We start from the raw sequence: 17,500 nt of genomic DNA on the forward strand, positions 1-17,500 counted from the left end.
CAAACTCATTTCCACGCAGGCAGTTTGATCTCAAGTGGGCCGGACCAGTAACGTAATTGCAAGTCACAATGCTAGTCGATTATTTCAAGGTGGCAAGGTGGGCTGCGCCCATGCGTTTGTGCGTGATCCTCCAGATCAGTGGTTCCCAACCTTTTTTTTCAGGGACCCATGTTTTTACTATTGTAAGCTTTGGTGTCCCAACCGCACGAACGCCTGCACGAGACATGACACTGTTATTTTATTCCTCAATTCGTCTTTGGTCAAATATAGAATAAATGTTTAGTGTAGCACTTACATTTTGTTGCCTCTATGCATATATTAGTTAAATAGGCTAAATGCTTTGTCATTTATTCAACATGGGCTATATATGGTATTTAAAATAAAACCCCTTAAAATCAAGAAGGCTTCGCGACCCCCTGTGGATTTTTGGCGACCCATAGGTTGGGTCCCGACCCATAGGTTGGGAACCACTGCTCCAGATGATAGTGTGACACTTCTGTCACTGTTTGTGTCCCTTGTAGATGACAGTACGTCGGCAGCGAAGTGACAGACTGGCTGTCGTCTCTGGAGCTATGTGTGTGCGTGTGCGTGTCTGTGTGTGTGCGTGTGTGTGTGCGTGTGTGCGTGTGTGTGCGTGTGTCTGTGTAATTATGTGTGTCTTTATTCAAGACGTTACCTGTATGCTCACTGCCTGTATCTACGTATATATGTCCCTTGCAGATGACAGTGCGTCGGCGGCGAGCAGCATGGAGGTGACGGACCGGCTGGCGTCCCTGGAGCAGCGCGTGCAGATGCAGGAGGACGAGATCCAGCTGCTCAAGTCAGCGCTGGCCGACGTGGTGCGCAGACTCAACGTCTCAGAGGAGCAGCAGGCCATGCTCACCAGGAAGGGGCCCACCAAAGGCAAGACACTACATTACACTATTACATTACACTGTTATATTACACTTTGCTCACCAGGAAGGGACCCACCAAAGGCAAGACATTACATTACATTACACTGCATTATATTACACTACACTGCATTCAATGACATGACTTCATTCGCCAGGCAGGGACCAGTCAAAAGCAAGACATGATATTACACTGAATTATATTACACTTAACTCACTAGGAAGGGACCAACCAAAAGCAAGACATAATAGGCTATTACATTACACTGCATTTGATTACATGACTTCAATCACTAGGAAGGGTCCAATAACATCTTGCATTACACTGTAGAGAAAGGGAGTGATGTTGCCCCACCAGGATTCGAACCCACCTTTTTGAAGAACTGTACCCCAACAGGGACTCTGACCAATAGACCAAAGAGCCAGGCCCGTTGGCGAGATGGTCAGAGCACACCCACAACCCTAGTGATGGTCACTCCATCACACTGCCTTCCCCTTTGGGAAGGGCACCATTGGGCTTCTGTGGCTGAGGCTATCAAAGTCTAGAGCTTCAAAGGCTACAACACAAAAGATACAAATTCAAAGTCAGCTTTTTTATTGTCAATTTTTTCACATGTAGACCTAATGTACTACAGATACAGATGAGCAGAAATTGTGTTTCTCCCCGTCCCATGTGCCCCTCCATACCTGCTATATGTATGATATTTGTATGAGCTGATGCTGTTATCTAGTACGACTATTGGAACAAGCTACAGTCCACGGAGTAGTGCAGGCTTAGATGCTGTGCTCGTGACTTCACCAAGAAAGTGTTGGAAGAAAAACAGCAGCAGTATGCAGAAACATCTTACATATGCTGTGAAAAAAAGCATTAAAATTCAGAACATCAGCGCATCAGATGTTCCACCTAGTGCAAATTTGAATTGAAACTTCCTACAACACTCCATGGCAGCACTCGAAGACGGAGCTGTATCATCTCGACTCTTTCCACTCCACCTGTTTTGGTGGCGAGAGGATATGAGATTGTGACAAGCCATTTCGGATTACTTGATGCCATTTTCTCTCCTCCCCTCTGTCTGTTGTGTTCTCTCTCTTTCTATCTCTCTCTCACACACACACTCTCTCTCTCTCTCTCTCTCTCTCTCTCTCTCTCACACACTCCCTCTCTCTCTCTCTCTCTCTCTCTCTCTCTCTCTCTCTCTCTCTCTCTCTCTCTCTCTCTCACACACACACACACACACACACACAGACACACAGGCACACACGCACACACACACACACACACACACACACACACACACACACACACACACAAGCTGACATGACATGCACTGCGCATAGTAGGTTGAAATTGGATTGTCTGTGCGCATCACATCATCATCCTCCCCTGAACAGAGCCACCTAATTTATGGATTACATTTATTGATTTTTGCCATGAATCAACTCAAATGACCAACAAGACTCTAATCCGACATTGATTTACCCATAGGCTACTTCTCGGGTGGTGACTGTGCGGTTCGTTCATCTGAATCCATTTCCTGTTTTTTTCCGTTTCTCTCCTTTAAAACCTTCACCTTTTTGCTTTGCAGTGTACTATCTTTCAATCTCCATGTACTGTAATTCTCTCTTGTGGTATCACCATGTGTGCTCAATTTGTCTTTTCTTCCTTCCTTTCTTCCTTCCTTTCTTTCTTTCTTTCTTTCTTTCTTTCTTTCTTTCTTTCTTTCTTTCTTTCTTTCTTTCTTTCTTTCTTTCTTTCTTTCTTTCTTTCTTTCTTCCCATCTTGTCTCTGTGTGTCCCTATGTTTACTTTATTTATGTGTGTGTGGGGGGTCTGTATGTAGATCCCCTGGGTTTGAAAAAGTCCTCATCAGCAGACAGTTGTTCTGGCAAACCAGGTAGGCCCCATGCAGGTCTCTTGCGTGGATTGCTGTGCTGTTTGGCATATACTCACACACTGTTTGACACACACTCCTCGCGGGCGCACGCACACACACAAATGCACACACACAAATCCCCCATCCCCCATAAGAAACACAATTCGACACCACAGCAATTGCATGCCAGCCCACGCGCCCTAACACACGCACGCACGCACGCACGCACGCACACACACACACACACACACACACACACACACACACACACACACACACACACACACACACACACACACACACACACACACACAATTGTGTACAGAGCATGTTATCATTTCTTCATAAACTTTCTCTCACACTCACACACACAGCATGTTTTACCCACACTGAGCTGCTCACTAGTGTTCTCACACACCCGTTGGCATGCATGCACATTGGTCGCACTTCACATCATGGACTATTTGTTGTACCTCGACTCCTGACTACCTGTAGGGCAGTACTCACTCTGATCCCAGACCAGTGGGACAGTGCTCCTTCTCCTTATTTACAGTAGGTTCATTCTGTCTCTAATGTGGAGGCACAGACAAAATGCTCTGAAACACATCACAGGGTACCTCCAACCAAAATGGATGCCTCACAAATACCCTTTTCCCCCACCAGCTTTTCCTAATGCTTTGTTTGCTTGAGTTGTTAGCATGTTGCTAAACATGCACACATGTAGTTAATGCTAGTCGCCTTGTGTGTGTGATATTGCTTGTAAATGATCATACTGTTAGGCTGCTTGTTGCTCACATCTGATGTGTGCTGCGTAGCCTAATCATGTGTAAATGTTATTACAGGTAAGATCTGATTATGATGACTATGCGAAGACAGAGGACTCCATCTCTTCAATAATTATTTAGCTCTTGCTATTCTTGCATTTCATGCATCATTACTATGCATGCCAGGTTTGCTTTAAATATAATTTGACAATAATAGTTTCTTCTGTTTACATGTTACATGTCAACTTGAAGTGACCGTCAAATAGCTATAATAAAGATGTCTAGAAAATCGTGAATCATGAAAATCAAGATTATTGGAGAAATAAAAACAAAATGAATAAATGAAAGGGTGAGCTATTAACCTGGCTGTAGCTTCAATTACAGTTAGATTGTTTTTGACTGTTCAAACATTGAAATTATTATGTCTGCAGTGGCTTGTTTGTGGATTGGTATTGTATGTATTTCTTTTATTGAGGACACTTGCAAAATTATAGCTAGTATTGTAGAGCATTCATTGAAGGCAATTAAACACGTATAATTGTGCATGTAGACACACTTTGTGAATGGTAAAGGCATTAGAAACCTCTCATCCGGGATATGGCCATCATGAAATGGTTCTGGGTCTCTTTGATTCCTTTCTAATGAGCTACAGGAAGTGACTGGAACAGGGGTAGCCTTGTGAAGTTGATTCCAAAAACCATCGTGTGAGACAACCCCAGAGAGGGATACATTTCATCTCACTTCTTTCTGTCTGGCTTGGGGTCCTATATACGTACATACTGTATAGTCGCTGCTTCTGAAACTCAAACACAGAAGCACACAGAAGAGAGAGGAGAGGAGAGGAGAGGAGAGGAGAGGAGAGGAGAGGAGAGGAGAGGAGAGGAGAGGAGAGGAGAGAAGAGAGGAGGGTGACTCATGCTTCATAATCCTCCATGCTCCGTATGCAGATTCATGCAGAAAACTCTCTGATCTTCCACTCTCTCATCTCTCTCTCTCTCTCTCCCCCTCTGTCTCTTCATCCCTCTCTCTCTCTTCATCTCTCTCTCTCTCTCTATCTCTTCTCCCTCTCTCTCTCTCTCTCCATCACTACGGTACCTCTCACACTATTCTCATACTCTACTGTTGAATCACAGTATATATTTACAATCCCCAGTGCCAGCAGTTCCTGCATGGCATGCCAAGCACTCTGTAGCACAGAGGCAGTGGCAGCAGTGGCAGCAGAGGCAGAACCGGCTGTGGAAGTCGCACTTCTTCAAGAGACGGCTGAGGAGTATGAAGTCATAGCAGTAGCAGTAGCACAGGTTGAGACCGTGGCAGTGAAGGCAGAGGCGGTGTACTGTAGAGGCAGAGGCAATACTTAACAAGAGGTGAAGAACATGAAAAGTATTAACAGTATCAGTAACAATATTGACAGGAACGGCACAATCATGAATTCATAAAATCCTGTATTTACCAAGGTACATATTACATTTTGCGGTTAGAACTGCACACCACCCAAAAGCAGGTGGGTTTAAAAACGAAAATGTCAGTTTCACTGAGCTCTGGAAATATAGTGGGAGCAGCGTGGCTCAAAGAGGGGCGAGGGCCCAACTAAAGCCAGTGCAGTAGCAGTAGCCGTGACAGTGGCAGTAGTAGTAGAATCAGGGTAGTGGCAGACACGTTGTGGTGGAAGAGGCATAGAGGGGCAAGGAGCATGAAAGGCAGTGGCAGTGGCAGAGAGAGAGGCTCTCTGACCGTAATGTTCTTTTATGTTATCTGTACGCTTTGGCAACACTGTTACCAATAGGCATGCCAATAAAGCGTATTTGAATTTGAATTTGAATTTGAGAGGCAGTATAGTGGCAGAGGCTGACAAAGCAAAAAGACAGTAACTGCATTGTTGTTAAAAATGAGTTACTGTGATGTTAATGGCATATACAGTATATCATACAGAATATAAAGTTACAGTAAATAACATGCTTGATCTGCAAAGCATGTGGTAATATTAAGTTACAAAACTGCCACAAATCTGCCTAATTTGCCTAAAAACTACTACAACGGGATTACTCATTTTCTGTTCGGAGCATTACACAGTTACTGCCTTTTTGCTTTGTAGGGCAGATAGAGCACAGTAGTGGAGGCAGCAAAGGCAGTGTAGTCGTGGCATAGCGACACGGCTCAGAGAGGGGCGAGGAACATGAAAGGGGCCCCGGCGAGCGAGCGGCGGCACGGCGGTGATAAATATTTCATGGGCCCTGCTCTCTGAGCGCTCGGAGGGCAACGCAAACAAAGGCGCCCTCCCTCTGCTATCTGTGCTGTCAGCAATTATATGGCTGGCAGGGGTGAGAGTGCACCACGATGATGACTCCCTAATGCAGGGGGAGGGGGAGAGAGAGAGAGAGAGAGAGAGAGAGAGAAATCAGAGAGAGAGAGAGGGAGAGAGAGAGAGAGAGAGAGAGAGAGAGCGGATATGATGGCTCTTCAGAATGATCTCTCCTTCCTGATGTCTGCACCCTAACCTCTTTGCATTCCTCTCTCCTTTTCATCTTTTTCTCTCTTCCTCTTTCACTCTCCATCTCTCCTTCACCCCACCTCTATCTGTCTCTTCAACTCTGTCATCTATCTCGCTCTCTGTCATCGTCATCTATCTCGCTCTCTGTCATCCTCTTTGCCTCTACTACTTCTTCTCTGGGAGCCTTCTTTACCCCACCGATTTACTCAGTGGCCTATAGATAACCCAGCACTCGCTTTTCCTGCGGGTCGCGACATACATTAGCACCGAGAGCCCGTTTGGATAGCGCAGATGAAAGTGGCGTCTCAGTGTTGGCAAAATAGCTGCAAAGGGGGCCGCCGTGATAGACATATTAGTGAGTCGTTTGACAGCGATTCACGACTTGACCTTGGCAGCGAATAGCAACACAGATCGTTTGGTCTAGATCTCTCAAGGGGGCGTAGACTAGAGAGCTGTTGGTCTATAGCAGCTTTTTTTCAGAGCTGGTGGGTGATTTTAGAGGTTAAGAACAGTAAGTCGTTCACTTAAGGCCGGGATGAGAAAAGCGTTTGTGTTCTCAGTTCCAGACTGGAGCGGCTAGGGCTAGGCAGGGCAGACAAAGGAGGCAGGAAGAATAATGGGCCCGATGGTTTTGTCTCCCTCTGCACTTTCTCAACTCTCTCTTTTCAAAGTTCCTGAGTTTGAGCCATCTAATTTGGTGCCAGGGGCGCATTTTGATAATGGAAAGAAAAGAGCGACTTGGCAGGTGTTCAAGTGGCGTTATGCCGCCGTCGCTATGCTGCTTCTCAGAGCACTTTTCAATTCTCTTTTCGATTGCTTCTGTGCAACCGCTGGATTATAATGCTTCAGTGACCTTGCAGAGAGAGCACCAAGGTTGTCTCATGGCCTTCTTTTGCTGGCACTCAGAGTGTGTCTTCAAGACTTCAGGAAAATATCACCCCCCTTCTGTTTTGTCCTTGTGCTCTGTGCTATCTAGCAGTCAAAATACACTGAGAGAGAGAGAGAGAGAGAGAGAGAGAGAGAGAGAGAGAGAGAGAGAGAGAGAGAGAGAGAGAGAGAGAGACGTTCCCATTTGTTAGGTCTGCTGCTGTGTGCCATCTAACAGACCACACACACAGGGAGAGAGAGAGAGAGAGAGAGAGAGAGAGAGAGAGAGAGAGAGAGAGAGAGAGAGAGAGAGAGAGAGAGAGAGAGAGACGGAGACAGACAGGCAGACAGACTCACACAGATAAGTTCATACACACAGACAAACCCTTTGACACGGTGGCTCACTGGAAATGTCACAGAGTTATTGGATCCGTGTGCAGCATTATCGCAAACATTACACGGAGATGACATTTTATTAGCATTTCCAAGACGCACAAACATCGATAAATGTGGAGACGTGATACTGTATCCAGGGACTCCCGGGTCTTTTTATTTCTCTCCTTCCTTCCATTTTTGTCTTTCATTTACTCTGTGTGGCGTTACTAAGCCCCATATAAGGACACACATGTGGGCTTAGTTTTTTAACCAGTCTATGTAGGACTTGCTAGCATTTAAGGAATTGTAAAACCCAGTATGACACAGCCCCTGTTATAAATGATCAAGTCCTAATGTATTAAAAAAGGACCAGTGTACTATTACATTACACTTAACTGATGCTTTTTTATCCAAAGTGACTACAGTTATTTAGGTACAGGGTATTGGTTACAGGACCTGGAACAATGTGGGGTTGGGTGCCCTGCTCAATTGCACTTTAGCCATGAATGAAGGTGTTGGTAAGGGTGGGATTTGAACCTGCAACCCTCTGATCTAAAGACCAGTGCTCTAACCATTGAGCCATGGCTGCCACGATGATCATAGTGGTGTAGTACTAGTAGTTTTCAGTGAGTATTATAGCGTTCCACTGGTGGAAGGACGCACATTAAGAGGCTACCTATAGGGTGTTTCTTGGCCAGAGAAACATTTTTGTCCTCGTGTTTGTTTTCGTCACATACTGTACTGTGAAGTATTTCAAGTACTTCATCTGCCTTTGTCAGTAGGTCTCCAGTATCCTTTGCTTACTCTCGTTGTGTTTGGTTGTGTTTTCCATGCAGCTCGGCCAATGATGGCAGCTCTGCCCCTGAGGCCGACGGTCAACAACGGCACTGTCCTACCAAAGAAAGCCAGCGGGACCCTACCTTCCCCCTCGGGCAGCCGCAGAGACGTCTCAGCACCAGCGACCAAGAGGTAGGACCCTGCACCCATCCCACTCACCTAGTCCAGGATGCAGATTTGTATAAAGCAGAAGAGCTCTTACAGATGTAATTCCACCACTAGTAATATGATATTACAAAGTAGTGAAATTATACCAGTAGTGTTGTAATTACATCTGTAAGTGTATTTCTACTTTATACAACTCTGCCAGGATGTCAGCACAATCCATTGGACATTTTGGCATGTGATGTTGGAGACCTTTGAACATTTCATTGCACTGAAAGGTATACATAGGTATACGCATCTGGTGGCATAGACTTATACGTAGACACCACTACTACCTCCTGCCTGAAATCGGTAGTCAAATTTACCTTCACATCAGAACCTGTTTGCCGTCACAGGGGAAAAGGCTATTTGAACAGGATATCAGCTGTTCAAAGCATGCAGAACACAGACACCTTCAGACAGAGTGTGGTACCCACTGCCCAAATACAGTACATCTGAGTTCCTCACAGGTTGTGTGTCCGCGGGGGGCTGCCCTGAGGTGGGTCTGTACTTTGAGAGACCTTGATTACACATTTCTGAAACTACCTTGATTTGAAGACATGAACCATGAAAGTTAAGAGAGTACATTTCCAATAGCTATGAAATGAAAACAGTTACAGAGCTCCTATTGTATTTGCAAATCAATATGCCGTCCAATCTGATTACATGATAATACGGAACTCAGTAGGCTATATCAGAGATTCTTTAAGTCTCTCTACTCTCTCTGGCTATATGGTTGGTAAGTGCATGCACAGTATGGGAACCTAGTCTGGTGGCGGTTGACATGATTTCATTGCATTCAAAACTTGATTGTGAAATAATCGTCTGGTTTACATCTACGGTATTCATCACTCGTCTATTCATCACTCTGAATGACAGGAAGCATTGATGGCAGAAAAATCAGCTAAGCAACAAAATGCCTGTGGCTGTGCCATCTATCTCACTGTATTGTGAGTGGCAGCAGCAGCACAGCTGCCCCCCTTTTGTTTTTCCTCCACGAGAAACACGAGATTCGATTAAGCATAGCACCTCCTTTGCCGTCTGCTCTACCCTAGGCAGCCTCAAAATAGGGTTTACGCCGCACTTGGATCAGATTGGGTTCTTTGTGTTCACGCTCGGCGACTATTTATTTATTGAACTCGAGAGAGAGCGAGAGCGGGCCTCTTTAAATAGATCCAATTTGCTTCCGCAGCGTCGTCTCAGAGCTTCCTCCAGAAGCCAAACAACCACATTATCGATAGACTGAGCGGGATGCATCCTCGTTATAGAGAAGTCCACTCTTTACCCACGTGTCTCATGGTGAAAAACACACATTCACAGCAGGTGGCCATGGCTGGATGTTCCAATCTCTCTTCCTTCTTCTGTTTTCCTTTCTTCTCTTTTCTTTCATTTTCTTTTCTTTTCTTTTCTTTTCTTTTCTTTTCTTTTCATACCGTCTTTTCCTTTTCACACCTTCATTATGCCTGAATGCTTCCATTTCTCTTTTTCCTTTTTTTCTTGTCTTTTCTTTTTATTCCTTAATATGCACGCACCAGAGTGGGTTCATCACTTCTTGCGTCGAGATTACCCTGATCCCCCTTGTCTGGTTGGGCAGCAGGCTGTTCATTAGAAGAATTAATCCACCTCTCTTCTTCTTGCCTCGGGCTCAGGCTTTTAGTGTAATCGCCCACTGGTGGTTTGTTCATGTTGTGTTCAACCGTTAAATAAAACCAACGAATGAGGGTTAACATGCAGGCCCTTAGCACCCCTTGTACGCCCGCTTGCCCACAGCCCACCCCAGCACCATCTCATCCTGTCACCCCATCAAAAGCAGCCATCCTTAACTCCTATGCAGCTATCTCTTTTTGGCTGGCACTCTAGAGAGGTCATCTAAGACAGGACATGCGCCTTTCAAGGTGTCTGTTTTTGTCTGCTTTTCTTTATATCCGACCAATGCAAAATCAAGACAAGACCCAAAAACTGGGGCTCATACTCCCTGAGTAAAAAAAATAAAATGAGATGATTATACAAAAAATGTTCACAGCTCACTTTCTCCATAGGCAGGTCATGTTTTAATTTTCATTTTTATTTGTAATTTAGTTTTTTTTACTCTTGAATACAAGCTTCCGTCTGTCTTGATAATATTCAAGAGAGACACCCCCATCATGTTGATCCTGTGTGTGTCTCTCGTCTCTCGTCTCGCTCCTGCAACATTCAGATGCGCTCGCTTGATTAAGTGACTGCAAGCTGAGGAAGCTCAGGTGATTAATCTTGGGCTGTCGTGTTGGCCCTACAATGCCCTCCTCCTCCACACACACACACACACACACACACACACACACACACGCACGCGCACACGTACACGCACACAAACACACACACACACACGCACACACGCATACACACACACACTACCCTCTCTTCCACCCCATGTGTGTTCCCCTACCCTTCTCTCTTCCCCCATCACCCATAACAACCCCACCCCGAACATACTTACATTATCATAATCTTAAAGAGACGGATGTGTGCAGCTGGTTGGATCATGGCAGGAACGGGAGGGATTGAGAAATGGAGGGAGAGAGGGAGGAAGGGAGAGATGGAGGGAGGGAGAGCGTGTAGAGAGGGAGTGGAAGAAATGTTGTAGCCTCCCACCAGGATGTCATCAATGGCCCACGGATGTCACAGCATGAGGACAGTGATGCCTCACATTCACAGAAGGCAGACAGCAAGGGACAAGGCAGAGCTGCTGGTTTGGTTGGGTTTTATTTTGGCTCGAAGCCCACATAACTGCACTCTGTACATGTAAATCAATAGTAGAGAGATTGTGTCTCAAAATGTGAACCAGTATTATGGTATAGTTGAAGAGTTCAGATGCAAAACCCCCTAAGTGCCTTTTCAGAAAAGAATCTTAATTCATTATTATTTAATACAAAGCTATCAAAATTGCATATTCTAAAAATCCATGTATGTAATATAACTATTTATATGTATTATCAAGTACATGAATGTAAACCAAACCAACAACGGGGTTCTCTAAAAATATAGAAGTGCAGGTCTTCAGAAATGGAGTTAGGGGGTTTTGCATCTGAACTCTTCAGTTATTAGAACATGGTTTGTTAATAGGGTTTTTATTGTGAAATCTGCATGTAAATGCTCATCATTAAATTGTGACTTATATTTGGAGAAATATTAGACATTCAGATAGACAAATAACATGCTAGTCTCAATACATATTAGATTTCAACAAGCTTGGTTAGTACTCATGCATGTTGTGATATTGTTGAGATATTTTCCCTCATCATTATGTCTTCATTTCACATTTCTAACATTCCTTCCCCACGGAGATTTGTCATTCATATTTGGTTTGTGTGTGACAATCCCTAATATGAATGTTGATAGCCTTGCTACTTGTCCGCTCTGCGATGGTGTGCCCACTGATGACTTAAAGTAATGGAACATCTCAGAGGGAATGAAGAAATCATTTGTCTAGCCACTGTTGATAATGCGTTTCATGTACAAATTTATTAACATACAAATCATACAGTGTGTCACAGAAGTGAGCACACCCCTCACATTTCTGCAGATCTACATATCTTTGCATGGGAAAACATCAAAGAAATTTCCCTTTGACACAATGAAAAGTAGCCAGCCAGCGTATAACTTATATAACCGCTTCAATTTATTGTTTGCTCAAAATAATTCAAAATACAGCCATTCATCTCTTAAAATGTACCCACAAAAGTGAGTACGTCCCTATGTTAAATCCCATAGCGAGGAAGGTGATTTCATGCTTCAGTAGTCAAAGTACACTACATTTTGGAATGCATACATCAGACCACACAACATGGTTCCAGCAATGCATATCCTTGGTCTGTCTCTAATGAGACCAAGATAAACAAATTTGTTTTAGATCGTGTCAAGTATGTGTGGTGTTTAACAGTAGTACAAAGTAGTACAAAGAAAAGTGTCCCAAGGATGATAGTGGCACCGGTATTGTATTGGGCTGCATGTACACCGTCAACATTGGGAAACTGAATTTCACCAAAAGGAACATGCATGTCAACATGTATTGTGACTACTGAAGCAGATCATGATCGTCTTTATGGAATTTCTTTAATGTTGTCCCAACGAAAGATAATACAAATCTGCAGAAATGTGAGGGGTGTACTCACTTCTGTGACACACTGTAAATCTAGATGACAAATACAATTTAATACACTGCAGATGCAGGGCAGAAGGAGTATATTTATCAGTATGACCTGTGACTTTTGCTGTTCATGCTTTTCATGGTAATCCGCGACCATGTGCAGCACAACTGTATAATGACCCTAAAAATAATCAGAATGCATATAGTATGCTGTTCTGGTATATTAGAATCTATATGTATGCCTCTGTACTTGTAAATGATAGCTTACACAGTAAATGTCCAGATGTATAGAATATGGCTAACACTTTACAATATCTACCCAAAAAAGATCAATAAAGACTTAATTAATATTTAATTATAATAATTAACATTTAACAAAGCATTTTCAAATGTTTGTAAATTAGTAAGAACAAAACTACGACAGCACAGTGGAGTGGGAATCAAGTTCTACTGTGTGAGTTTCATGTAGTTTCATGCCTTCTGGTCTTTGGAGAATAAACTTACAGGAGCGATAAGACTGTGCTGTGTCTGTTGTGTTAACAGTATTTCTTGCCCATTTATAAACATTTGTAAACATTTTGTTCATAATTAGTTAATTATTTATAAAGTGTTTATAAAGCTTTTTTGGGCAGTTATTGTAAAGTGTTACTGAATACCGTGTAAAGTGTTAACGAATAGATATACTTACTTATCTTTAATGCTCTTGCTTTGTGTAATTCCCCATGAAATCTAATCTCATATTTATGTCCTCATCAACTCTGCCATTTATGTACTAATCTAATAGACAGTCCCTCATAAATGCATGCTTGCCCTCTTTAACTCCCCACTTCCTTCTTACACCTCTCAACCCCCTACTCTTTGATTTTTGCTCTACAGTTTCTAATCTACCAACCAAACCCACAGGTTTCCTCCTCCTCCTCCTCCTCCTCCTCCACCACCTCCCTTCTCTTTCTCCTCCACTTCTCCATGTCCACTCCACAGTTACGAGGGCTCCTAAACGGGAACACTTTCCCTCCTCCTGCCGTTTCTCCACATACACCTCTACTTCGGTGTCCACTCCACAGTTCGTAATATCTCCATAACACCCCCACAGGCCTCCTAAAGGGTACAGCTCTCCTCCTCCTCCTCTCCTTCTCTTCCTTCTCATTGTCTTCTCTATGCTTGCTGTTTCACAGAGTTTCAAATCTCTCAAATACATCCTCTTCTTCATGCCTGCTCCACAGCTCCTAATGTCATTAATACCCCCGTAGGCTTTCTAAAGGCTGAACGTCCAGCCATCCCAAGTCTCAGTACATGAACACCAACAGGGCAGTGGGAGCTAATAGTGTTGGGGCTGGCGCTGCAGAACTGTTCAATAATGTATGACAACGGTGCTGGGGGAAGAAGACCGACTTTGAACTCATATTTTTGGAACCTGGGGTAGTACAGGAAAAGGAAAAGTTTTTTTTTTTTTTAATCATCCACAGTTTTGTTTACTCTCTATCATTTTTCTGCTCTTTCAAACAGCATGTGTTGCTGCAGCGGCAGAGCTGGCACCATGGCCAGGATGTGAAAAGCATTGATAGTCTTGGGCTTCAGAAATTAAATACCTCTCTCTCTCTCTCTCTCTCTCTCTCTCTCTCTCTCTCTCTCTCTCTCTCTCTCTCTCTCTCTCTCTCTCTCTCTCTCTCTCTCTCTCTCTCTCTCTCTCTCTCTGAAAATTCAGTTTCTCTGCAGTCCAAATGCATTATTGATTCTGCCTTCCTCCTTTATGGGAAACACGGGAGATTCTTGTGAAAACTGTATCGCAGCACGGTGAAAAATGCATGAACCGCCAATGCTCCATGCGTGCTATACTCAGTTCATATAAAATCCAACATGACATTAGAAAAGCTGTCTGGAGATACAATCGTTGAACTGCATGTTAGTGACAGACTCCATCAAGTTCATATACAGTGCTGGTTGCAGTGTGGTATAGCTTGGTACAATATGGTACCTTGTAATGCTAATAGAAAGTTATGAGTTTTTACCATTTGACATGTTGTCTAGACACCTTTGATGTGCGTTTTGCACCTTGGTCACCCTATGTTGCTGCTCCCATTCTTTGGAACAATCTGCCCGACCACATCCAAAATGCCCCTTCACTGGCCATGTTTAAGCAACACCTTAAGACACATCTCTTCCTGGAGGCTTATGGCTGCTAGTTCCACAAGCACTTTCACGCATTCACACACATGCTCACACACTGACGCGCACACACACTCACACTTTCCAACACAACACTCTGTGAAGCGTCCTTGGGTGTTTTGAAAGGCGCTATATAAAACGAAAGTATTATTATTATTATTATTATAAATCACCCTGTCTGTATCAATACTGCCAGAAAATACCACACTGTCAATTCCAGTTACATATTGATTTCTGGGTTCAAAATGTATTGAATTCGAGGTGGATGGCATGGTGACATAAAATGGCCTGCAAGCCCTCAACCTGTTAAGAGTCCAAAGCACAAGGCCTGTGCCTGTGGAGGACAAACATCAGCAGCAGTTTTCAGACCAACCAGCTGTGTGTCAGTCAGGTCACATATCAGTTACCATGGGAAGCGACTCTGCTGGGACATTGATAGAGGCTTGAGGGCGCCGGAATAAGTTTGAAAGTGGTGGTGCATTTTTTTTGTTGTTCATACTTTATTCCTTAAAGGGACACTGTGTGAGATTTTTAGATGTTTATTTCCAGAATTCATGCTGCCCATTCACTAATGTTACCCTTTTCATGAATACTGACCACCACCATCAAATTCTAAATATTCATTATGACTGGAAAAATTGCACTTTTCATACATGAAAAGGGGGATCTTCTCCATGGTCCGCCATTTTGAATTTCCAAAAGTAGCCATTTTTAGCTGCAAAAAATACTGTACTTGGATCTTACTAGAAAATATTTGTTTATTACTTAGTAAACTTTCATGTAAAGATCAAATTTGGCAATAGGCAGCCCAGTTTCAATAAGCAGCATAGTTGCAGTACCTTTTTTGACCATTTCCTGCACAGTGTCCCTTTAACAATGTTACTGCTGCTGCACTTAACTCATTTGTCTGAGGTAAAAGTTGAGAAAGCCTCATTTAGGGCGCCCAAAAGTGGGGATGCAAATGCACCACTGCATCCCCCTTTCTGGCACCTATTTCACTACCCAAAATGTTGTGGTTCACATAGAAATACATCTCATGAGCACCAACAATCAAAAGCTTTTCTTCAAGTTTGAGATTAGGTGCAGAGGAATCAGCACTCTGACTCTGACTCTGAAACAGCCCAACTTCCTCACAGCGTGCGCATGATAAACATCCTGCTCTGGATCCACAGCTATGTGTAGTTCAACATGCAGGCTCTGCCACACTTCGTGCCACAAATGTGTCACAGTGTCTGCATGGGACTCTTCCCACTGTTCCCCCGGATTAGCACTGAGCCCTGGCCATCCACCGGACTGCTGATCGGGCTGTTTTTCCTCACTTACTGTTGTTCAGGCGTTTGAAAGGGCAGCCCAGTGGCACGCTGTAGCTGTTGTTTTTGGTTTTGAAACCCCCGTACCACTGAACACACGAATATGCCGCAGGGCAAGTCGATAGGGTAAATAAATAAATCAGGCTTTTCCAGCTGTAGCCAAGCTTCCTATGATATCAGACCAAAGATAAACATTTTGAGAGCTGAGTGTTTATCCTGACGTGCTGGGTAGAGAGGGAAATACTTAGGTAGTGTTTTTTGTGTCTCTTTGGGTGGTTGGGGTGGAGGTAGAGGTGGAGGTTGGTGGTGGTTTGCCCGCTGTCTTGTATAAATGTTTTGACCGCTCTGGAGGCTGCAGCACATCCTGCTGCCCCTGCTGCTATTTCTGTTTTTGTTTGTCCTGGTGGTTTTGTTTTGATTTTTTTGTTGTTTTCTTTTTCTTCGCAATGCAAAGCAGAGGTCCAGCAGTTGGTGTTATTACACTTGATACCATTTTTCTTCCATACATGAATGGAAACGGTGCAAAAAAAAAGCGCCACATTAAGCACAAATGGAATAACGAGCCAGTCAAGTGTTTTGAAGCATCTGATGCACGTTAAATAAAATCTGTATGCTGAATTCCCTCGGTAGGGAGGGCATTGCTACTTGGCTCATTCGCACCGCGTCCTTTACCGAATTACAGATAATAAATCACGGCGGCCAGAGGACGTGCTTCAGGGAGCAACACTGTTATGGGTCTAAGCAACGGCAAAGATAGAAAACAATGAGTTAAGGGTCATTTGTGCAGACTCTCTAATAAATACATATACTCTCTAAAAATACATATACCGGTATTTAAAGTGGCAAACAGGGAAGCAAAGATATTACTTTCATAGTATTGGTTTGAATACAGTAATAATGGGGCATCTTCAGAGTCAGTGTCAGCAATATAGGTCTCCTCTTTGTCACCTTCATTACATAAGTGCAAAGAAACCACAATACTTTTATTTTGCCCTGATATTATTAATCCAAATAGCTGCTCTTAAATGCCTTCAGCAGTTCCCTAATCACCCAATAACCTAATATACTGTGACCCCATTAAACTAATAGTCATTCCTGGGTCTTAAAGTGGGGACAAAAACAACTGATTTGGGCAGAACCACAGAGTAATCCAATGAATAAGCGCAGCCTTAGGAAAGTATATACAGTAAGAGATGCCAGCCACCACTGTGAATGCCAGTAGAGAAAGTTAGTAAACCTCCCTCTTGATACCTTAAAATCTGTTCTTGAGGCACTGCTTTCTAGGCTTCTATCTGATGAGGGACTAGTAAAATAACAATGGAGTACACAGTGTGTGTGTGTGTGTGTGTGTGTGTGTGTGTGTGTGTGTGTGTGTGTGTGTGTGTGTGTGTGTGTGTGTGTGTGTGTGTGTGTGTGTGTGTGTGTGTGTGTGTGTGTGTGTGTGTGTGTGCGCGCGCCTGCCTGTGTGCGTGCATGTGTGTGTGTGCATCTGTCTGTGTTTCTCAGCTCGTAGTGTGTGTGCACTAGTAAAACGAACAGTAAAGTAGTTATATCTAAATCCTCTGTTCTCTCCACCCCTCCCTTCTCAGCACTGTGAAGCGGACGAGTTCCACGGAGCACGTGGGCCCCCAGGGTCGCAAGGACAGCGGAGGAG

The 17,500-nt window shown here is 43.8% G+C and overlaps 1 protein-coding gene across 3 annotated transcripts in view; it reads left to right on the forward strand.

Moving 5' to 3' along the window:
• The window catches only part of eml1 (EMAP like 1), a 107,223-nt gene that overhangs the window by 52,165 nt on the left and 37,558 nt on the right, over nucleotides 1–17,500 (forward strand). For 2 of the 3 annotated variants that reach the window (XM_063184456.1, XM_063184457.1), the window contains exons 2-5: nucleotides 721–903; nucleotides 2,734–2,787; nucleotides 8,100–8,232; nucleotides 17,436–17,500. The exon at nucleotides 17,436–17,500 is cut by the window's right edge and continues 70 nt beyond it. In XM_063184456.1, the coding sequence (XP_063040526.1) occupies nucleotides 721–903; nucleotides 2,734–2,787; nucleotides 8,100–8,232; nucleotides 17,436–17,500 (435 nt within the window). The remainder of the gene's footprint in view (nucleotides 1–720; nucleotides 904–2,733; nucleotides 2,788–8,099; nucleotides 8,233–17,435) is intronic. The other variant, XM_063184458.1, reaches the window with a different exon arrangement.

The sequence above is a fragment of the Engraulis encrasicolus genome, chromosome 19 (assembly GCF_034702125.1).
Source record: "Engraulis encrasicolus isolate BLACKSEA-1 chromosome 19, IST_EnEncr_1.0, whole genome shotgun sequence".
NCBI lineage: Eukaryota > Metazoa > Chordata > Actinopteri > Clupeiformes > Engraulidae > Engraulis > Engraulis encrasicolus.